Here is a 22,438-nt window from a genome sequence, read left to right on the forward strand (position 1 = left end):
GAATGGGCAAACGTTTCACTCTCTAGATGAGCAAAGCTGGTAGAGACATACCCAAAAAGTCTTGCAGTTGTAATTGCAGTGAAAGGGGGTTCTATAAAGTATTGACTCCAGGGGGCTGAATACAAATGCTCCCCACACTTTTCACATATTTATTTGTAAAAAAAAAAAATGAGAACTATTTATCATTTTCCTTCCACTTCACAATTATGTGCCACTTTGTGTTGGTCTATCACATAAAATCCCGATGATATACATTAATGTTTTTGGTTGTAACAAGACAAAATGTGGATAATTTCAAGGGGTATAAATACTTTTTCAAGGCACTGTAAAGTGCCATGTGTAAACACGTGTTACAGTATGCACAGGAAAACATGCAGTTTACCATGGATTACTCAATACATAGGTGTGAAGCCAGTTTGTAACAAATGACACATTTGCTTTATGTAAGTCTTAATGTCACACAACATGCTAAGCAGCTGTATCATTTTTTATTGTTTTATTATAAATAGTGTACAAAATGGGAAAAAAAATAAAAAGACAAAATAGTTTACAAAAACACTATTAAGGCATAACTGTTACCATGTACCAATTGAACTTGTTTTCTTCTTGAATAATAAAAAATACAAAATGTCTAAAATAATTTTTGCACGAAAAAAAGGTGAAGATTACACACATAATACGATGGTGAGAATGTCAAGTTTTTATCGCTGTCTGAGTCCCTGTTGGGGGAGGGAGATTCGTCCTTTCTGACCCCTTTAGGTAATATCCCAAATGATTTCCCTCCCATGTGGACCCGAAGCTTTCACAAGACATTTTATCTGTAGTGCCACCTTCTGCTGAAATAGGGTATTGCAGCATGAATATTTAATAGCGCTCACTCTGACCTGAAATCACCAAGGACTGCTGTTGCACCAAGGAAGTGATGACCCAAGTGGCTCTTGCGCACAGGAAATTTAGATTTTCCTGGAAAGACATTCATTTTGTATATTAATGATCATAAAGCATATTAAACTTGGTGCTTGGGTACAAATTGTACCTTTTTTATTTTAGTACATTTGAGACCGAGTCCCTTGCAGAAGGTTGTACACAACAGTCCTAGAATTCCTAGATAAAGAGAGATGAGTTTATAATCCAATAGAAGAATAGTATGTACAACTATCACAGCTTTGTTCCTGGCTGCGGAGTCATCCTTTACTGTCCAAATATGGCAAAGAGAAACCAAATTGTCATCTTCTCGTAGATGATTAGTACGGTTGATTGTCTTTATCCCTGGATTAAAACGCCAGACGTTACACATCCAATACATTCCCATACGACATGGAAATCATTGACATCCAATTATACTATAAGGAAAGACCGTTAAGAGCTCACATATTTCCAGTACTCTGTTGTCTATAAAAGTTTACATCATATTTCTGCCAGCAAGCAGAGTCCTTTGCTGTCCTTTCAATAAGTTACATAGAATGTTCCTTTGAGATTCCAGAAATGTCTGTAGAAGACCTCCCATTGATGATAAATAAAAGTCATGTTGCACCAATAAACACGGTGCTAAAGGATGAGGAGGACCCACATGAATAATAGCAATGTAGGTAGGAGTGCTGTGACCCTGTGGGCATCTGATTTCCGATGTGAGTGTAGGACATTGAAGATGGCGTTTGTGTGGTTTGTTGGAACATCCACATTACAGATCATACCTTCACAACAGGCTATGCATTCCTACAAGCAGAAGAAAAGACATTAGATAGGATTATAGAGATGCTAGTAAAATCAAAACAATTTTTTAATACATTTTTTAAGTAGATATATATACACTATATTGTCACAAGTATTGGGATTCCTGCGTTTACACACACAACCTTTAATGGCATCCCAGTCTTAGTCCGTGGGGTTCAGTATTGAGTTGGCCCACCCTTTACAGCTATACCAGCTTCAACTCTTCTGTGAAGGCTGTCCACAAGGTTTAGGAGTGTGTCTATTTGCCTATTATGCCTACTTAGTCCGTCATACAATCCGACGGACAGTCCGTCATACTTTCGAATGAACGGACTTGACCACACACGGATGCACAAACAGTCCGTCGAAAGCTTGCGCGATGACGTGTACAGCACGTACGACGGGACTAGAAATAGGAAGTCCAATACACAGCAATGCACCCTTCGGCCGTGTAAATCCTTTCTGAGCATGCGCCATTCTTAGTCCGTCGAACTAGCCTATTGACGAGCGGATTGTCCGCTGAAACCAAAGTATGACGGACAGAATTACGGAAATTCCGAAATACTTAGTACGCCAGACTGCACGCTGAAAAAGTCAGCTGAAGCCCACACACGAGCGGACTGTCTGCTGAAATGTGTTTCGATGGACTAAGTAGGCCATACAGTCCGCCCGTGTGTACGCGGCCTATGGGAATGTTTGACCATTCTTCCAGAAGAGCATTTGTGAGGTCAGGCACTGATATTGGACTGTGCAGGCCAGTCAAGTTCCTCCACCCCAAACTCCATGTCTTTATGGATTTTGTTTTAGGTGGAGGAAATTGACTGGCCTGCACAGAGTCCAGACCAGTGGTGGCTGGTGGGCTTTTCTTCTGGGAAGGCGACAAGCAACCAGTACTACCACCCTCCCTCAGGGTGGCGTGGCACTAATGAACACCCCCCCACTGGCACCAGGGAAAGCCACGGGGCTCGCTGCACTGTCAGCCAGCATCCTCCTACCCCCCCCCCCCCCCCCAAGGAGGTCTGGCACTTACTATGCGGCGGGCTGTATCCTCCTCTCCTCTCCTGCTGTTTGCTCCTCTCCTCATGTGTCCTCTGGGCAGCGTCGGGTCCAGCGTGTTTCCGCTTCCACAGCACTAGGCATCCAATAGCATCACCTGGTGCTTGGCCAATCGGGAAACAGGTCTCACTGACCTGCATTCCTGATTGGCGAGGAGTAACTGTAGCGTGAAAATAGCGAAAATCTATTTGCTATGGTCACACAATTGGGTGGGATAGGGGCGCACTCTCTGCTCCCCAAGCCCATCCTATTTTGAAGCCTATTAGAGCCTCTGGGTCTAATCAGCTGCTTCAAAAAAACACACATAGGAATTCATGTGTCTGGCATCCTGAAAGCCACCCTTGGTCCGGACCTCAACTCAATAGAACACTTTTGGGATAAATTAGAGCGGAGACTGCAAGCCAGGCCTTCTCGTCCAACTTCAATGCCTGACCTCACAAATGCGCTTCTGGAAGAATGGTCAAACACTCCCAATAGATACACTCCTACATCTTGTGGACAGCCTTCCCAGAAGAGTTCAGACTGTTATAGATGCAAAGGGTGGGCCAACTCAATACTGAACCCTACGGACTAACACTGGAAAGACATTACAGTTCATGAGTGTGTAAAGGCAGGCGACCCAATACTTTTGACAATATAGTGTATGTTGACTCTGCACAACCATGCGTGTCTATGTGCTGGGCTGACACCTCCAGCATTATTCCTGGTAACAATGGTGAGCAGCTGGGAAAATTCCATTTGCCTAATAGACCTTGCCTTTAATGATCAGCCAGGTATGTCCGATGCAGTTGGAAAGTGCCCAAGGACATCACATTGTTTCTTTCCTTCTCTATCCTTCAGAAATAGGTGAAAAATTGCCTAGTACCTTAGCAGCACCCAGTATTAACATTTTACAAACTGCAACCATTTTTTTACTTTTTTTTTTGGGACATCGCTGTACAAGAGTGTTTTTATAACTCTTGGACTTGCATTGTTAACGCAAACCCTTACAATACCTAACAAGCAATATTTGAGCACAAGACCTATCAATGAGTATTCTGTGTGAGGGCCTTGTGTACCCACGGGTGTTCCATGCATCCCCATACAGTAGTCCCATTGATGTAATTTGGGATGCAGTGGCTGCACACACAGGCCCCCTGTTCTACCATATTGGGAGCAGCGGCCTTCTCTGCGCAGCCGCTGTGTCCCAGTTGATATCAATGGGACTGCCTACACGGAGGAACATCTGTACATCCCTGTGCAGGTAAACAGGGCCCTCACATGGTGTACACATTGATACCCCCCATGAAAACCTAAAGAACATGATAAACATAAAAATGATACAACTGAGGAAACAATTTACTGCAACTGGTAGAATGTCTAATATCAAAACTAATGGCAAAGTATCTTTTTTTAGTAAAATGTTCAAATGATCACCAGCTTGCTCTTCCATATTTTTGTCAATGTACAATGTCTTTACAGCATAGCCACTAGAGGGAGCTCTTGGTAGGGTAATGCAATTCTCTCTTCTAACAACAGTTAAGATAAGTTGTCAGAAAAACATAGGGGTTGATTTACTAAAACTGGAGAGTATAAAACCTGGTGCAGCTTTGCATAGAATCCAATCTGCTTCCTCTTTTTTTTTGTCAAAGCTTAAAGTGGTTATAAACCTCAATCATGAAATCTGAACAAAGCACATACTGTATATCTGAAGTGTTTACTTGTCTCTCTTCAAAGCTCTGAAGCTGGCCTTACATGATTCAAATCGCTAATGGGCAGGATGAATATACCAATCGATCGATCAACTTGGGTACAACCAGCCTGCCAGATTCTCTTGTGATTATCGCTAGCGGCTACTATAGCCGCTAGAGATAATCACTGTCTTCTCCCGGGGGGGGGGGGGGGGGGGGACGACAACTTCCCTCTCCAGGAACAAGCTATTGCAGGAGGGATTTTCCTGTTAGCACTGTCTGTGTTGATGGAGGAATCGTGCAAATTGAAAGTGTCCCAACACCAGAGATAAAATGGTGACGGGGGAGGAGAGCTCAGCACACAGCTTGTCTATTCACAACACAGCTCTGCATCGTTCCTTCATTCCTGTACAGTGTGTGGAGGGGGGCGTGTTTCTCTCCTCCAATCAGCTCTCACACACTGTACAAGAGCTCTAACTGCAGCACCCTGCCCCCTCCTCTGTGCTACGGATTGATGCAGAAGGATTTTATCTAAATTCAGCACTTTGAAGGGATGTAGAAAAGAGAAGACTGCAGATAAAAAAGTAAAATTTCCGTAGGAAGATTTGTTTCCCCTATACTTTTGGTCATAAAGCATATCTACAAAAATTTAATAGAATGTGTTCTTTTAATAAAAATATCTAAAAAGAAGAAATGCTTCAGTTCATGACATCCTCACCGTATGTCCTGAGTCCCGATGATGGTGACATCCCACGTTGTGACACTCTTCCCGACTGGCACATTTTTTGGCGACGGATTTACTTTTGCCATGGCTTGTGAAGTGGTGCACTGTTTTACAGTAATGTGTATCTGTAATATAAAACAAAGAATTGCTTGCATTAATGTGGTTGTAATCCTCTGTAATGAAAAACGAACAAAGCCTATCCCTTTAAAGTGTGTACTTGGCTCTATCCAAAGCAACAAGTGTGATTTCTGTCGCCTCTCTCATTTCTCTGCTATCTGCAGGGGTCAATTCTGGCAGTCTATGCAGACACCAGACAATCCTGGGAGACGGCCTGGCCCCTCTTCAGCACACAGCAGGTGATTGACAGCCTAGGCTGTGCATGTTTAGAGAGGGGGGGAGTCCATTTCCTCCACTCAGGTCTCAGTTTACACTCAGCTCTTTCCTCTATGCTGGGCTGTGTGTGAGATCAGATCCCCGCTCCCTGCCTTCTGAAATGCGGTGTAAATTCTGGACTTTGAATAGATGCAGCGTAAAAAGAGGAGCAGATAAACAGGTATAACTTATCTCTATGTATTGCCTGAGACCAGTAACTTCACTGGGCATATGTAAGGATTTACAATCACTAAGTATAACTTGGATTATTTAACTGCAGTTTTAGTCTTCGTTCTTCCTTTATTAGGTCCAGTGTTAATTTTGACATCAAATTTTGATTTAGTTTTAGTTATAGTCTTTTGACTAAAATGCCATTTTAGTTTTAGTTGTATTTTAGGCATCTGAATTGTTTTAGTTTTAGTCGTATTTTAGGCCACTAAAATCTCCAGTACATTTTAGTCAACTTAAATCAAATGGGGTTAGTTAAATTTTAATGCATTATTTAAGCATTTCTTTAGAATTGCCAAACTCCTTATATACTCCTGGAGTAAAAATCGAATAGAATATTACTATTTATGTATTAAGGTTTGAACACGCACTACAGATACAGATTCAGCTATTTTGATATACAGTGGAACCTCGGATTGCGAGTAACGCGGTTAACAAGCGTTTGGCAATATGAGCTATTATTTCTTATCGCACATCACAGGGCACAGAGCCATAGTAGTTACTATGTGGGTTATAGGCCACCTTCAGGTGACGGACGCTGGCACACCCTAAGACAAGAAGCCCACTCCCTATATAACCCCTCCCACTAAGGCGAGTACCTCAGTTTTTTCGCCAGTGTCTAAGGTGTTGGTCACGAGTAAAGATGTGCTGTGCTCCACTGGAGAAATCCTTGCTGGGGCTAGCCATGCAGCCGGATTCATTCAAAGTGTCTTTTAGGCTGAATTGAATGGTACCCGGGCCACGTGTCCAAAGAAACTAGTTTTTGGCTGCAAATGCTTCTCTTTTTAGAGAGCTGGACCCTGGGATCCAGTACTTTTGGTATTAAGGCCATAAAGTTTTACTGGCGGGATGCTATTACAAGTCCAGGATTGTGGGTTCCCCCAGGGCCCCCCTCGGCTCCTGAAGGTTTGTTAACAGAACCCATCGTGAAGGGTGAAGATTGGGTCTGTTGGTTTTACCACAGAAAACCCTGCAACAGGAAAGGTAAGTGGAGTTTTCTAAGAAATTTTTGAATTTTCTTATGAAATGTATCCTTTAATTCAGTGGTCCCCAACCTTTTTGGCACCGGGGACCGGCTGCATGGAAGAAAATTGTGCCAAGGCCCGGCGAGGGACTGGGGGTGATGTACGCACACGCGTAGGGGGGGGGGTTGGGGGGGTAAGCAAATTTTTCCGGCAATTTATCGGGCAATAGCTGGTGTTCGGCTGTTGGTACTTCAATCATCATGGCACCATGGTTGGTATGGTGTCAGAATGATTGAAGTGCATTTTTTCTTATATTACATTGTAATATAAATGAAATAGTTCAACTCACCATAATGCAGAATCAGTGGGAGCCCTGAGTGTGTCACTTTCCATGTCGCCTGCCACCAGATGAGAAATGCCACTTGTCACGCTGCCTTCCACCAGTTGAGGAATGCCACTTGCCACATCACCCGCCAGTGCCACCAGATGAGGATTGTCACTGCATTGGCTACACTGGTTCAGTGGTCTTTCTTAAATGAGGGCAGGAGAGCAGAGATGCAGGGCGGGCAATGAAAGATGATGTAATCTCTCTGCTCCCCGCCACACCTCCGACATTCCGCACATTGTGAGGGCAGAAGAGCGGGGATGCTAGGCGGGCGGAGAGAGATGTCATCTCTGCTTGCCAGCCCGCTTCTCTTATTTGTCCCCCCGGTTTCCTCTCTGATCCACCGGTGCCTTACAGCCTGCCGCGGCCCGGCTGCAAAGACGCTACGGCCCGGTAGTGGGCCGCGGACCGGGGGTTGATGACCCCTGCTTTAATTAGTAAATGTTGTCATGGCTATGTGTCACCACTGGGGGCTGTATGCAGCACATACCTTCTCATGCTTCCTCAAAAGAACATGCAGTGTCTGGAGCAGCAGGCTTCCTTTTTTCTCCAGCCAGCAGCAGACCTCCGGTAAGTCTGGGGGGGGGGGGTTTCCTCTTCACCAGACACCCCCCACCTGTGCTGTATTCTCCCCCTCTTCACGTGGAAGAGCGACAGGAGAAAAACGGGAAAAACAAACAGGAAAAACGATCAGCACGCCGCCCTACTCGGTGGCTTCCAGGCTCTCTCCTCGCCATTTCTTCCCCTCACAGAACGACCCTGTAGGATCAGAGTCCCGCTCGCGCGGGAAAGCTCTTTTTTTAAAAAAAGAGGAGGGGGCCAAAGGCGACTGAGGGGGGCAAGGCTTAGCATGGCATTGGCATCCTCCAACGTCCAGTGTGGGAATGTGTGTTTTTAAAAGCACCATTATTGCTGCTGCAAGCGGACGGAGGGACACAAGAGCAAAGAGCGGCATGAAAGAGGTTTGGTGACACAGGCATTCCTTTTGACACATTTACTATTGCATTAGGCTGAGCATTAATAGCAGCGGAAGGGCTGGACTATTGCTCAAGCAGTGGATGCGTTCCTTCTGGTAGTACCTCTGCTTTGTGCATCGGGCTATGGTAGGAGGGGGGTAAAAACACCTCAAAAAAGGGCTATAAAAATACTTCTACAGCCACAAGAAAGCCTAGAACCATCTCAAAAAAAGATGGCATCCTCCCCTGAGAGTGATATGGCTGGTCAGTGTGAGCCATCAGGGACGTTGTTTCTTGCAGCTGTTCTTAAAGTGGTTGTAAACCCGTTACAACCAATTTTACCTACTACAGGTAAGCCTAGATTAAGGCTTACCTGTAGGTGCTCGAAATATCTCCTTAAACCTCTACGGTTTAAGAGATATTTAGAAAAGAGACGAGCACCAATGTCTACGGCGCATGCGCCTTAGACAACGGTGCATGCTCCGTAGACAATGGCGCAGGTGCCCTGTAGACTCCTTTAGAAACGGACAGCGTGCCATTTCTAAAGGAGATCGTGTCGTGACTGCCAGCTCCCACTCGCATGCGTGGGAGTGACTTCATCGCGGCTCCAGCCAATCAGCCCCGATGCCGCGATACCCAGAAGAAAGATGGATGTATTGTGGAAGAGGGGACAGCATAGGCTTCGGTTTCAGGTAAGTGACACATAATGGGCTACTATGGGATGCATAGTAGCCCATTATGCTTTACCTTTGAAGGGAAACAAAGAGGAAGTAAAAGCCATCAAGGTTTACTTGACATATTTCTCTCAGGGGACCAGGAAGAGGCTGATGACTCCTCTTCTGAAGAGTCTAATACGGAAGGATTAGGTTCACAAGAAAGGTTGTTGGTACAATCTCTCACTGAATTGGTCCGCTCGCCTTTTTGCTGCCAGTAGTGGAGTCAGTCCATGTGCCCACTTCTTTATCAGGTTCGCTAAAGCCTCCCCAAGCTATTCATGTTTTTCCTATGCATTCATTACTAAAGAAGCTTATGCATTATGAGTAAGAACACCCAGATAAACAGTTTTTTCCTTCAAAAAAGTTTTCAATACTCTATCCTATGGAGGAAGAATTTAATAAGAAATGGGGGATTCCAGCAAATGACACTGCTATATCCTCTGTGAACAAAAACTTGACTTGTCCAGTAGACTATGCTCAAATGCTGAAGGATCCAACAGATAAGAAGTTGGAATTCCTATTTAAAAACAATATTTCTGAGATTAGCAGATTCAGCATAGCAACAGGGTGTTCCAGGTCAGGCTGGGGCGGATGAGTGACGAGAGGGCGTAACGTCCGCCCGAGGGGAGGGGCCGCCAGCGCTACAGCACACCGCACCGACGAACAAGAAGCAGGACATGGCTTGGAGCGGGGAGGTGAGAGACCCCAGCCCAGCCATGCGGGAGCCCACGGGGCAGTAGCTCGGAGCGGTGTAGCAGTATTCCACAGCCCTTGGAACAGAACACTACCTGACCCTCACAGCTCTCCGGATGGCCCCCCCCTCGTTCCCCCGCACAGCTGATTCCCTCGTCTAAGCATCAGGACTTCGGAGGTATCCGGGGATGTTTCTAGCAGGAGATACAGCAGAGAAAAGGACGGTAACTTCATTAACATCACAATGTCTCGGCAGAGTAATATATATGTATATAGGGGAAAGCAATCAATGTGAAAATGGAGACAGCTTAAGCTGGTAAGGGGAGTCTTGCATACATAGATGGTTAAAGCGTTTGATGTAAGGTGTGCACTAATGTGGCTGGGTGTTCCCGCTGAGTAGAGTTGAACCTCAAGTGTCCTAAAGGGAAGTTTTTTTTTGCATGGCCGGATAAACCATAAACAGGACTGCAGTTTTTTCACATATGCCTATATCGAAAGCTGCTTGATTTATTTTGAGTCAGGAACCTAGAAGGCAATGTCCTAAGACAGTGGTAGATCCGCTGGGTTGACACATTATTATCCCCGCAAGATAAAACTGATTAATACATCACAGACTATCCCAAAAATCGCATATGACAATTACACATGTGAAACAACACGCTGGAAAAGTCGCATGGTTCTAAAAATTATGGCGATAAACACATATTGACAAGGAGAGTCGCATATAGATATGTGGAGGAAGCCTCTGAGGGTCCACTTTTATCCTGTTGAGATTGCACCTGCTGAGAGAAGTATCCCCACCTGTGAGCAACATTGATTGCAAAATCAGTTTATACATATTAGAGCACGGACATAACGGAATGAGTTAGAAAAAGCATTTTTTTTTCCGCTCTTTTTTTCTCTGGCATGCTTGGAGGTGATCAGAGAAGCAAATCTGATTTAAAGAATCCTAGAAGAAGATATAGCAAGGATGAATAAACTGTAACGGGATGTATTCGCTACCACACATTTTTAGGCCCAAACGCATGGCTGGATATATCTGGGGCAGGAAATTTAAAGGTGCAGCCCCAAGATATTGATGGCTCTATGGGATAGATGCGTATTGTCTCTGCAGCAGACAAACTGAACAAAACAAGACAGACTACCTCAATTATACATGACATTGTACATCTTAAACAGCACGGTGAAAAGTCGCATGAGTTGATTCCGGGACCTGTTCTCAGATCAACGCGCATTTTCCCCCGGACCTCTTATATATCTAATTTTTTTTTTTTTTTTTCCTTTCTCTCCTTCCTGTGGGGTATACGTTTGAAATAAGGCTTGGGGGCCAATTCTTACAGCCTGTCTGTCAATTCTCCTTGTACTGGGCCTGGTACATCAAGATGGCACGTTGCTAAAGACACTCGATAACATATTCGGACGACTCTGCGCTCCCCAGGTTCCACAGGCCTATGCCTAGGGGAGGGTTGGCACAACACGAGGTCGCCCTTAGTCTAAGCAAAACATCCCCCCAGGATATATATTTATACCATTTAGAGGGGGTAATAACTTGGGGAAGCTGTTAAAGTAATAATAACGGGGTGCAGTATTAATCTACTGAGAGAGGAAGTCAACTGTGAGGGACCCCCGGGCAGTCAGCCAGTGGAACACAGGCATATGGTAGGAGGTAGGTTGGTAACCCCTAAGCAAAATTGGGGAGCAAAGAGATAAATAGGATTAATTAGCCACATAGAAGGCGAATCGCAGGAGGAAGCGACTTCAATGAGGATTCAAGACTAAAAGGAAAGAGTTACTGGGGTGCTCGGTTTCATATAAGTTTGAAATATAGTGAAATATGAGTAAATCAGCGAACAAGATGGCGAAAAGTGGAGCCTCACGAAATTTAAAAGATAAGAGCTATGATACGACTATTCAACAATATATGACACAAGGAGCAAGCCCCAAAGAATCGGGATCGGATAAAAGGCAACCAACCATCTCAGATTACAAGAAGGGAACAGGAAAACATAAGGGCGGAGGAGCACACCAGGACAGGGAGGACACAATAACACATAGCGAATGGGAGAGTAGTAAAATGGAAGAATCAAGGACAGAAGATCTCCCCCCCTCAAAAGGAGAAATGGCGGAGATGCTCTTAAAACTGGAGAATGCAATTAAAACAGATATTAGGGGACTTCGAGAAGATTTAGGAGGACTACTAGAGAGAGTAGAAGCTACAGAAAATCGCATCGACCTCCAAGCCTTAGAGTTAAACAAAGTGTCAGATCAATTAAAAATATTACAACTAACACAAAGGAATATGCTCTATAAATTGGAAGACCAGGAGAATAGAAGCAGAAGGCAAAACTTGAAGCTCCGCTCGATTCCGGAAACTAAAGGGGAAGATTTAAGATCAATACTAAATAGCATTCTATCCCCCTGCTGGGGAAATGAGACGGGAGCCCCCCTAAGGATCGATAGAATTCATAGAATCGGTAAAGCAAGAACTGGAGATTTGGATAGACCGAGAGATATAATTGTGCGGTTCACATTTTTTGATGAAAAAGAGGAAATATGGAAAAAGTTAAGGGGAAAAACCCCACTTGTGTATGAAGGTAGAGAAATACAGATATTTCCGGACATTGCACCCGAGACGCTTTTAAGGAAAAAACTTTTGAAACCCCTGTTAGTCGAACTGCAAGCCCATAACATTAAATACAGATGGGGTTTTCCTGCTTGCTTAATAGGGAACAAAGATGGTAAATCAGCAAAGCTGAGTTTCCCGGAAGATTTGGAAAAGTTCTGCGAGAAATTGGGAATATGCCCGCCTGCACTTCCAGGCTGGCAAGATGAAATAATTGGCTCAATGTAGGGGGAGGGGGGAAAGGGTTTGGGGAAAGGAAGAGGGGTGAAGGAGAAGGAAAGAAGGGAAGATATAAATCAAAACAAGGATGTGGAATTTAATACCTCCCGTCTCAGGGGAAGAGGCGGGAGAGGCGCAGGCGAAAAAGCCCCAAACCCTCATAACAAATAGATTAGGAGATGGTAGGGGTATGTACGACCATTAACCTAACAAGGGCCGATAATAGGCCATTGGGGTTGGGAGGAGGGGGGAGGGGGAGGGTTGGCGCGGGGAGTCAGGGGGGGGGGGGGGGGAGGAGGGAGGCGGGAGGGTGTAAGGTGGGGGAAGGAAAGTAAAGTGGAAAGAGGGGTTAGGGAGGAAAGAGAAAGAAAAATAATGTGGACCACCCAAATAAACATGAGACAAAGTACCTTTGCAGGGCTGGGGAGCACTAGGACAAATAGATGGGTAACAGCAAAATAGACGGCTTGAAATTTATGTCCTATAATGTTAAGGGCATGAATACCCCAACAAAACGCCATAAGATCCTAGCAGAGCTAAAACGGTATGAGGCCGACGTTGTATCCCTCCAGGAGACTCATATCTCCCTCACATCAAACATAAGGCTGTACTCTAGCAACTATCCGGTCTGGTATTATAGCGATACCATATCGGCTAGAAGTAGAGGGGTAGCGATAGGGTTCTCTAAAAGTACAAGATTTCAATTAAGTGAAAAAATGTGCGATGCAGAGGGAAGATATCTGTTTCTAAAGGGTACTCTAGAGGAACTGGAGTGTACTTTGGTAAATATATATGCACCCAATAGCAATCCAATCAGTTTTTTAAATAAGACATTAAATAAACTTATGAATTTTAAAACAGGTTATGTAATTATGATGGGGGATATGAACTTCGGCCTCAATCCGGAAGTAGATAGTTCATCGGATGTAAAGAAGATGAGAAGCTCTGCACATAAAAATTTACTACAAAAGCTGTACAAAAATCAATTAGTAGATATATGGAGAGTAAAGAATCCTCTGGTACGTGACTATTCCTTCTATTCTACAGTCCATGGGACGTATTCACGTATCGACTATATTTTCATAGACCATGGGCTATTGGAATATGTGACGGACACGGGGATAGAAGTTATGACCCTCTCGGACCATGCTCCGGTAAAACTATGCTTGAATATTTCAAGGATAGGAAGGAAAACCTCTACATGGCGGTTGAATGAAGAGTTGCTGCTTGGGGAGGAGGACAGAATAAAAATTGCGAGTGCGATCGAACAATATTTTATACATAACGACACAGAGGAAATCAAAAGCCATACGTTGTGGGATGCACATAAGGCCTATATAAGGGGGATACTGATATCTATGGGATCTAAAAAGAAAAAAATGAGAGCCGAAAAAATCAACAATTTAATGAGAGAGATACACCAGTTGGAACAGGTTCATAAAAAAAGTAGGTTACAAAAAGATCTGGTACTTAAAAAGATATTAACGGCAAGGATGGAGCTGAAGGACCTTCTAGACCAAGAAGCTAGGATGGTGTTTAAAGGATTGGCCAAGGAACAATATATATGGGGAGATAAACCAAGTAAGTTTCTAGCTAGAATGTTAAAAAAGAAAAAAGGGAAAAATTTTATTGGGGTAATTAAGAATAAAAATGGGAAAATGTTCCATACCACCAAAGATATAGCAGAAATCTTCAGATCATACTTTGAGGGGATATTCTCAGATAGTAAGGTAGGTGCAAATAACGGGGAGAAAGAGAAGAAGATTAGGGAATTCTTGGGAAAAACTATACTCACTAAAATTACCCCCACTGAAAGGGAGATGCTCGAAAGGCCAATCTCGGAAGAAGAAATAGTGAGAGCACTATTAAAATCAGCTATAGGAAAATCCCCGGGACCAGATGGTTTTACAACATTTTATTACAAAACATTCAGAGAAGCCCTTGTCCCCCAAATGTGCCGGTACATGAATGGTTTGGGAGAAGAATATGGAATGAGTAGGGAAGATTTAATGGCAACAATTACATTAATCCAGAAAGAAGGCAAGGATCCCACGCAGTGCACCAGCTACAGGCCGATCTCGCTGTTAAACGCAGATACAAAACTCTATGCTAAAGTACTTGCAGAGCGAATGAAGGATTTAATGACAACACTGGTTCACCCAGATCAGACAGGATTCATAGGGGGTCGGGAAGGGAAGGACAACGGAATAAAGACACTCCTCCTACTCCAGAAGATGCGACAGGGTGGAACCCCCAGTCTGCTTCTGTCGCTGGACGCACAGAAAGCCTTCGACAGAGTAGACTGGGGGTTTATGTTTAAGACACTGGAGAAGATGGGGTTAGGATCAAAGATGATACAGAGGGTGAAGGTATTGTACGAACACCCAAAGACATGTATAAAAGTTAATGGGTGTGAGTCAGAGTCCTTTGAGATGGAGAGGGGTACAAGGCAAGGTTGCCCGCTTTCGCCCCTCCTATTTGTGCTCTCTTTGGAACCACTTTTAGCGGCAATAAGGGGAGACCCTGGAATAGAGGGGGTGAAAGTGGGAAAAGTTGAATACAAATACTCCGCTTTTGCGGACGATATATTATTGTATTTAAACAACCCCAAGACATCTATGCCAGAATTATTAAATCTACTAGACCAATATGGGGAAGTGTCAAACTTTAAAATTAATAGGTCAAAATCGGAGATAATGAATATTAATATTAGCAAGCGAGAGGCACAAAGTATGCAGCAGAATTGGAAAATCCAGTGGAGGAGCGAACTGAAATATTTAGGGATAAAACTATCAAAAACAGAAAGGAAAATGTACCGCTGTAACTACATTCCGTTATTAGATGAGATACAGGCAGAATGTAAAAGGTGTAGTTATAGACCACTATCGTGGTTGGGGAGAATAAACTCATTAAAGATGATAATATTCCCTAAGATCCTATATAGGTTTCAGATGCTCCCAATACCTTTGTCCAATGTATACCTATCGAAATTAAAAACCATCCTAATGAAATTTATCTGGAAAAATAAAAAAGCTAGGGTGGCCTTCGCGACACTTCGACAACCAAAAAATAGGGGTGGAGTGGCAATGCCAGACGTGCAGACTTATTATGAAGCAGTTGTAGTGTCCAGAGTGAGTGAATGGAGTAGAAGGGATAACACAGAGAAAAGATGGGTGAGATTGGAACACGAATTATGCAGAACAAAATTGGAGAAGCAAATTTGGAACCCACCACATGAGAGAAGTGTATTTTTGGAAGGGAACAACATTACACGAAACACGTTGCGGATTTGGGATAAGATATATAGGCAATTTAATGGGAAATACAATTCACCACTTATAGCGTTAAAGCACAATAATTTTTTTTTACCAGGGTGTCAGGAGATAGGAGGAAACTGGGTCAAGGAAGAGGTAAAATTAAAAGATGTAATGAAAGGGGAAGGGATAGCACCATATCACGAGTTGGCACAAAAAAAAGAGATGATGATAATTGATGAGTGGAGGTACGCACAGCTTTCAAGTTTTATTAAAAAACTCCCCCCACAGATTAGAACAGCGGAAGATTTAACTCCTTTGGAACAATTATGTTCATTAAAGACATCAAAGAAAATTGTTTCGAGATGGTATAGAACGCTGGTGGAGGGAGTAGAGCTGGGGGTACCTGTGTACATCAAAAAATGGGGGAGGGAACTAGGAACACAACCAGATAACACAATATTAAGGAAAATATTTAAATTAGTGCATGGCTCAGCGGTAGATGCTGGAACTGCGGAAATGAGTTTCAAATGTATGACGAGATGGTACTACACCCCAGAGAGGAAAAGTAAATTTCAGCGGGATGGTGTTAGGGAGTGTTGGCGGGGATGTAAAGAGTTGGGCACGATGACACATCTGTGGTGGAGTTGTCCAAAAATAGAACTGTACTGGAACCAAATCCTAGCCTTCATTAAAGAGATTACTAACAAAGAGGTGAAAGCTGATCCCTGGGTAGTGTTATTCCATGGGACAAAAATTGGGCTCAGACAATATAAGGAATCGGTGATTCCCCATTTGCTGAATGCAGGTAAAAAACTAATACCGAAAAAATGGCAAGAGAAGGAGGCCCCGTCAATGTGGGAATGGGTGGATGCGGTAGAAAAGACCTATAAGATGGAGTGTTTGAGAGTCAGCTTGGAAGAGCGGAGTAATACACCAATCATAGAGAAATGGAAGTGTTGGGCAGATTTTAGGAAGAAATGGCTCATCTCAGAGGGGTTGAGAAAGCCCTAAAATAGGTGTAGACAAGATACAATAAGGTACAAACTAGATAGAAATTAAAACTCTCACAGGGAAAACAAGATAAGGTGGTCCACAGATAGGAAGGAGGGGGGGGGGGGGGGGGGGTCGAGGTAAGAACTAGAAGGGGGATAAGATGGGAGTGTGATACCGGAGGGATGATATGGTTATTATGAAGGTTGTTAGCCTGGCATTAACACTCTCAAAAAAAAAAAAAAAAAAAAAAAAAAAAAAAAAAAAAAAAAAAACTTGCCACTATGATGTGACTGCATGGAAGGGACGCTGAGCTGTAAGCTGAGGTGGTCCCATGGTTATTAAATTGATTTCACTGAGTGGTTATAAAAAAAAAATAAAAAAAAAAAAAAATAAAAAAAAAAAAAAAATAAAAACAATATTTCTCTGGCAGGTTCAGTGGTTCAGCCTGCGCTGGCAGTGATCGGGGTATGTCAGTCCTTAAAAGACCAGTTTAAGAAGGTGCTCAAGATTATTCCTGATCAGCAGGCCCAGGATTTGGCCGGGATATCAGAGGCGTGCCTTCAGTTGGTACTGCTATGGGGCATCTCACATAGTAACTACTTTGGCTCTGTGTCCTGTGATGTATGATAAGAAAATAGGATTTTTAAAACAGCTTACCTGTAAAATCCTTTTCTTTGAAGTACATCACGGGACACAGAGGCCCCTCCCTTCTTTTTCGTATACACATGTATTGTTTTGCTACAAATCTGAGATACTCCCAGTAGTGGGAGGGGTTATATTGGGAGTGGACTTCTTGTCTTAGGGTATGCTAGTGTCCATCACCTGAAGGTGGCCTATAACCCACATAGTAATTACTATGGCTCTGTGTCCCGTGATGTACTTCAAAGAAAAGGATTTTACAGGAAAGCGGTTTTAAAAATCCTATTTTTTTTTTTAAATCCTGACTCAGTTTGCGAGTGTTGTCATGCAAAACGAGCAGGATTCCAGACTCTGCAGTGTGCACTACCACATTTGGTCAGAGGTGCAGGGGCACTGGTGACACTCTGAGCCGTTCGGAAACACTCGGAAATACCTTCCGAGGGTTTCCAAGTGCGGCCGAGTGGCCTGCAAGTATTTCCGAATCTCTCTGGTGCCCCCCCCCCCACCTCTGGCCACATGCAGTATTACATGCAATAGAAGTCGATGTGGAACAAATTATCTTTGTTTCCATTGCGTTCTATGGGGAAACTCGCTTTGATATGCGAGTGCTTTGGATTACAAGCATTCTCCCAGAACGGATTATGCTCATAATCCAATATTCCACTGTATAACATCTTTATAAATAAAACCAAGTTTCATAAACAAACAAAAATATTGCTTTTTCACAAACAGAAGTGCAACTTGAAAATATCTAAAAAAACAAAACAAAAAACAAAAAAAACTTTATTGGCGGTAATGCCATTGCACATATTACCTGAATATATCACCAACATTAAATATTAAAGTGGTTGTAAACCCTTACAACCAACTCTGACCTACAGGTAAGCCTAGATTAAGGCTTACCTATAGGTCAAAGAAATATCTCCTAAACCTACACGGTTTAGGAGATATTTGCCAAAAGACAGGCACCGCTGTCTACGGCGCATGCGCCGTAGACAGCGGCGCGCAGGCGCACTGAGCGCGCCGCGGTCAACGGCGATATGCCATGAGTGGCGGCTCCCGTGCGCGGGAGTGACGTCATCGCGGCTTCGCCGAATGACAGTGGCAGAGCAGCGAGGCCCACCGAGATGGATGCGCCGGACTACAGAGGACAGCGGTGACTTCGCTGGCTCCTGTGTCAGGTAAGTGACACATAATGGACTACTATGCGATGCATAGTAGTCCATTATGCTTTACCTTTGCAGGGAATGAAAGCTTAGTAGATGTCCCTTACATATTCTTATGTGGTAGTGCAGTGTTAATTTTGATGTCAAATTTAAATTTAGTTTTAGTCATAGTCTTTTAGCCAAAATGCCATTTTAGTTTTGGTCATATGTTAGTCATCTCAATTGTTTTAGTTGTTTTTTAGTCTACTAAAATAGTATTAATTCAGTCGGCGGAAATATTTTAGTCTACAAATTTAACACTGATTAGGTCATAATGAAGTTTTAACTCTTACAACTATACTTCACAGTTAATTGTGGGGGGGGGGTCTGAAATCTGAAGTAAAGGGGTTTTGGCGGAGATTTTACCATAATGTAGAAATATGCATATTCTCATATTATGGCACATTTACCTTGTAAAGGTCCCCTCTCCAGCGCTGCATCGTCCATGATCTCCCTTATCACTCCATTGCCGGTGCCTCCATCTCCTCCCTGTTTTCTTTGGGTTTTGAAGTCTTCAGCCACCTTGATTGGCCAGGTTAAGATTATGCAATTGCCGCATTGTATGCAATGTAAATGTAAAATACTGCTAGAGGGCATGGGGAAATATTTTATGGCAGAAAAGACGGAGGGTCTCTTCTACCATAAATATCTTTTAGCAGTTTTTTCACATTGCAGGTCTAATACTGATGGCAATACCTTACCAATATCAGTGGATCCATAATATCTAAGATTAAATGTGAACTATCCAAAGTCAGCATTTCAAAATGCAGAAAATGGAAAATATAAGTTTTGAGTGACTATTACATTTAACTGGGATGTTGAATTGAATTTTAGAACTGTAAAGTTTGGGGTCCACGTTTTTTTAAAAAGCCCAAATTTTGTGGGGTAAGGTCCATTCCCAAATATAAATTGTCCCTAAACCTCTGACTCTCAGGCAGGTCTCCACCACTCAATCCATAGATACAATTTCCAGTGTTATTGCTATGCAGATAATAGAGAGGAGCACCTAGACGCAGTTGGCACCAGCTTATAAGGGCGGTGGGGGGGACAAGAAAGACTGGACAAAAATTCCTAACTGGTCCACATGACTGTTATAAGTAAGAGCATTGGTCTGTAGTATAGACACTAGTATATTTATTTATTTATTGCAAATAGTTCAATAGCACCTTCAATCTATGCAGAGCTTTACATACTGTTTATTTACATCAGTCCCTGTGCCCAAGGAGCTTACTATCTATGTCTTGGCCAGGATTTTAGGACCCCAGTGATGCAAGCAGTGCTAACCACTGAGCCACTATGCTGCACATGTTGATTATCTATCTGCCCTCTGCCATCTCTTGTCTTACTCTGATTTACAAGGTAACCATTTACAAGAGTAGCACTTTTCATCTAAAAGATGGTTTTCAAGAGAAAAGTGCAGCAAGAAAATTCTGAGAGTCCATTTAAAGAGGAAGTAAACCCTGATGGGTTTACTTCCTCTTTGATTCCCTGCAAAGGTAAAGCGTAATGAACTACTATGCATCGCATAGTAGTTCATTATGTGTCACTTACCTGACACAGGAGCCAGCGAAGTCACCGCTGTCCCCTGTAGTACCAAGCGTCCATCTTCTTGGTGGGTCTTGCTGCCTCTGCACTGTGATTCGCCGGAGCAGCAATGACGTCACTCCCGCGCATGCGCACGGGAGCCAACACTCGCGGCATATCGGCGCGATCTGCGGCTTGCCCAGTGTGCCTGTGCGCCGCTGTCTACGGCGCATGCGACGTAGACAGCGGTGGCTGTCTACAGGTAAATATCTCCTAAACAGTATAGGTTTAGGAGATATTTCTTGGACCTACAGGTAAGCCTTAATCTAGGCTTACCTGTAGGTCAAAGTGGTTTGTAAGGGTTTACAACCACTTTAAGGTTTCTCTTCCTTTCTCCAACCTCATCCTAGCAACATTCTCTTGAGGATGTTGTGAATAAAGAGAATAGCAGCTCTGTGTCTCTTTCATCCTACACTAAGGAAATGTCAGCTTTGTAAATTTGGCTATTGCCCTATAAAACTAATAACATCAGTAGTCACAGGTGTGAAAATGGCACTCACTTGGTGGACACCACTTGTCCTCCGCCCATCTGTTGCAGTTGTAATTGTCACTCGATTTCTCACACGTAAAACACTTGAAACTGTTTGGAAATGGGGAAGCTATAAAAAAAAAATATGCTTGTATATTAATAAATCTAAATAATAAACCTCAAAGTAGAAAAACTATCAATTGTTAAAAGGACATTACATACAACACTGAATTTGGGGTTTTTGGTAGATGCTTGAGGACTACACCTTCACTTTATGTCCCTTGGGGATGCTATTGGCGAGTTTCCAGATCTGCACACCAGTGGTGGCCTTTATGAAGGTCTCCCACTCTCTCTGCTGGATTTTTTTATTTATTTAAAGTTGAACTCCAGGTATGGTTGTTATGCATAGTTACATTAGTCCAGCATGAACCAATGGAAGCATACATTTCTTAGTCATACACCACGGTACACAGAGCAGCTTTACTATTCCTTAATAACAGGGTTATGTGCCACCTACAGGTGATTGGGCACTGGCAAAAAGACAGGAAATCCCCTCCTAGATATAACCCTTCCACTGTAGGCAGGGCCTCCAGTGTCTGAGGGTGATGGTTAATGATGTGTAGTTCTCTGCATTACTCTACAAGATTCTCAAATGTTTCAACGGGGATCAGGAGACTGGTTTTATCCAGATTCATTCCTAGAGCTATAATCGATCAGAAGAATGGTACCCGGAGCACACACTGAACAAAGCCTGGGCATAATGCAAGTCCTCCAATGTTGCCATCTGGCACTGGACCCCAAGGATGCACTGCCAAGGTGTATCCAATAGGGTGCTATACAGGTCCAGGGCAGTGAGCCTGAGCTGGAGGATCGAGTCCCTAAAGGCCCTCTGGGCGAAGTATGTCATGATGGGTGTAGATCCCCCCTGGAAAAAGTAGAGGTCCTGCAGCTGGAATGTCGAGTACCCAGGTAGCCCTGCTGTATCACCCGCATAGCTAGTAGGAATAGTAGGAATGCTATTCCTACTATTCAGGGGGTGAGTCTATCTTCCATGTCATACTCTCCCCCTGCCTGCTGCTTGAACATTGAAAGTACATAATTACGAGGATGAGATCTCTGCTCTGCCCACTCTGCTCTCTTCCAATCGGCAGACTCCAATTGTCAGACTGGCAGCACTAAGTGTAACCTATCTGGCTCAGGCTGGTGGCGTTCTGTCTCTCAATCTAAATAGCGCTGTGCTGGAGTTCACTGGAAGCCAATAGTAAAACAGATTCAGCTACTGAGAATGGCTTTGTTTAAAAATACATTTAAAGCCCAACTCTCAGCAAAGAAAAAAATGATCCCTTGCAGTGGGACTGTGCCCGCACTGCAAGGGTTAATTACTTATTTAGGTCTAGGGGAACAATAAAAAGGAAATATAGCGTATAACACGCACCTTTTTCCTTAAAATCAGGGGAAATTCGTGGGTGCGTGATGTACACCGATCCCTGATGTCTCTGAGGGAAGAGGAGCGAGCGCCGCTGAATTACATAGAGGCGCAATCTCCTTTGTACCCGGTACTCCGTCACTCACAGCCACGCCTCCTGGCCCCGCATTGGGCCACTGTTCTGTCGATCATATGAGCAGGGCCAGGAGGTGTGGCTGTGAGTGATGCAGCGCCGGGTACACAGGAGATCGCGGCTGTTTAATTCAGTGGCGCTCGCTCCTTCTCCAACACTGGTGAGGCTGCAATGATGGGAAAGGTGAGGCTGCAGATGGGCACTAAACAGGCTGCATTGTTGGTCAATTTATAGGCTGCAGATGGGCATAGAGCAGGGTGCATTGATGAGCTGATACCCTAATTTTGCTTCAAAGTTCTTTATATAAAATGGAAGTTTTTTCCGTTAAACTTCCCTTCTAAATTCGGGGTGTGTGTTATACAGCGATAAATACGGTATTTACATGATCCTCCGCTTCTGCCTGCAGCTAGAC

The 22,438-nt window shown here is 43.6% G+C and overlaps 1 protein-coding gene across 1 annotated transcript in view; it reads right to left on the reverse strand.

Annotated features, from left to right (window-relative positions):
• Window positions 1-481: 481 nt before the first annotated feature.
• Window positions 482-22,438, reverse strand: part of LYPD6B (LY6/PLAUR domain containing 6B) — a 110,080-nt gene continuing 88,123 nt past the window's right edge. Inside the window, exons 3-5 of the mRNA XM_077447729.1 lie at window positions 20,499-20,597; window positions 5,158-5,288; window positions 482-1,716 (exon numbers count right to left, since the gene is read on the reverse strand). Of these exons, the coding sequence (XP_077303855.1) occupies window positions 1,549-1,716; window positions 5,158-5,288; window positions 20,499-20,597 (398 nt within the window). The 3' untranslated portion in view covers window positions 482-1,548. The remainder of the gene's footprint in view (window positions 1,717-5,157; window positions 5,289-20,498; window positions 20,598-22,438) is intronic.

Source organism: Lithobates pipiens, unplaced genomic scaffold (genome assembly GCF_037356315.1).
Source record: "Lithobates pipiens isolate NorthernLeopardFrog02 unplaced genomic scaffold, aLitPip1_a1.2 Scaffold_22, whole genome shotgun sequence".
Taxonomy (NCBI): Eukaryota; Metazoa; Chordata; class Amphibia; order Anura; family Ranidae; genus Lithobates; species Lithobates pipiens.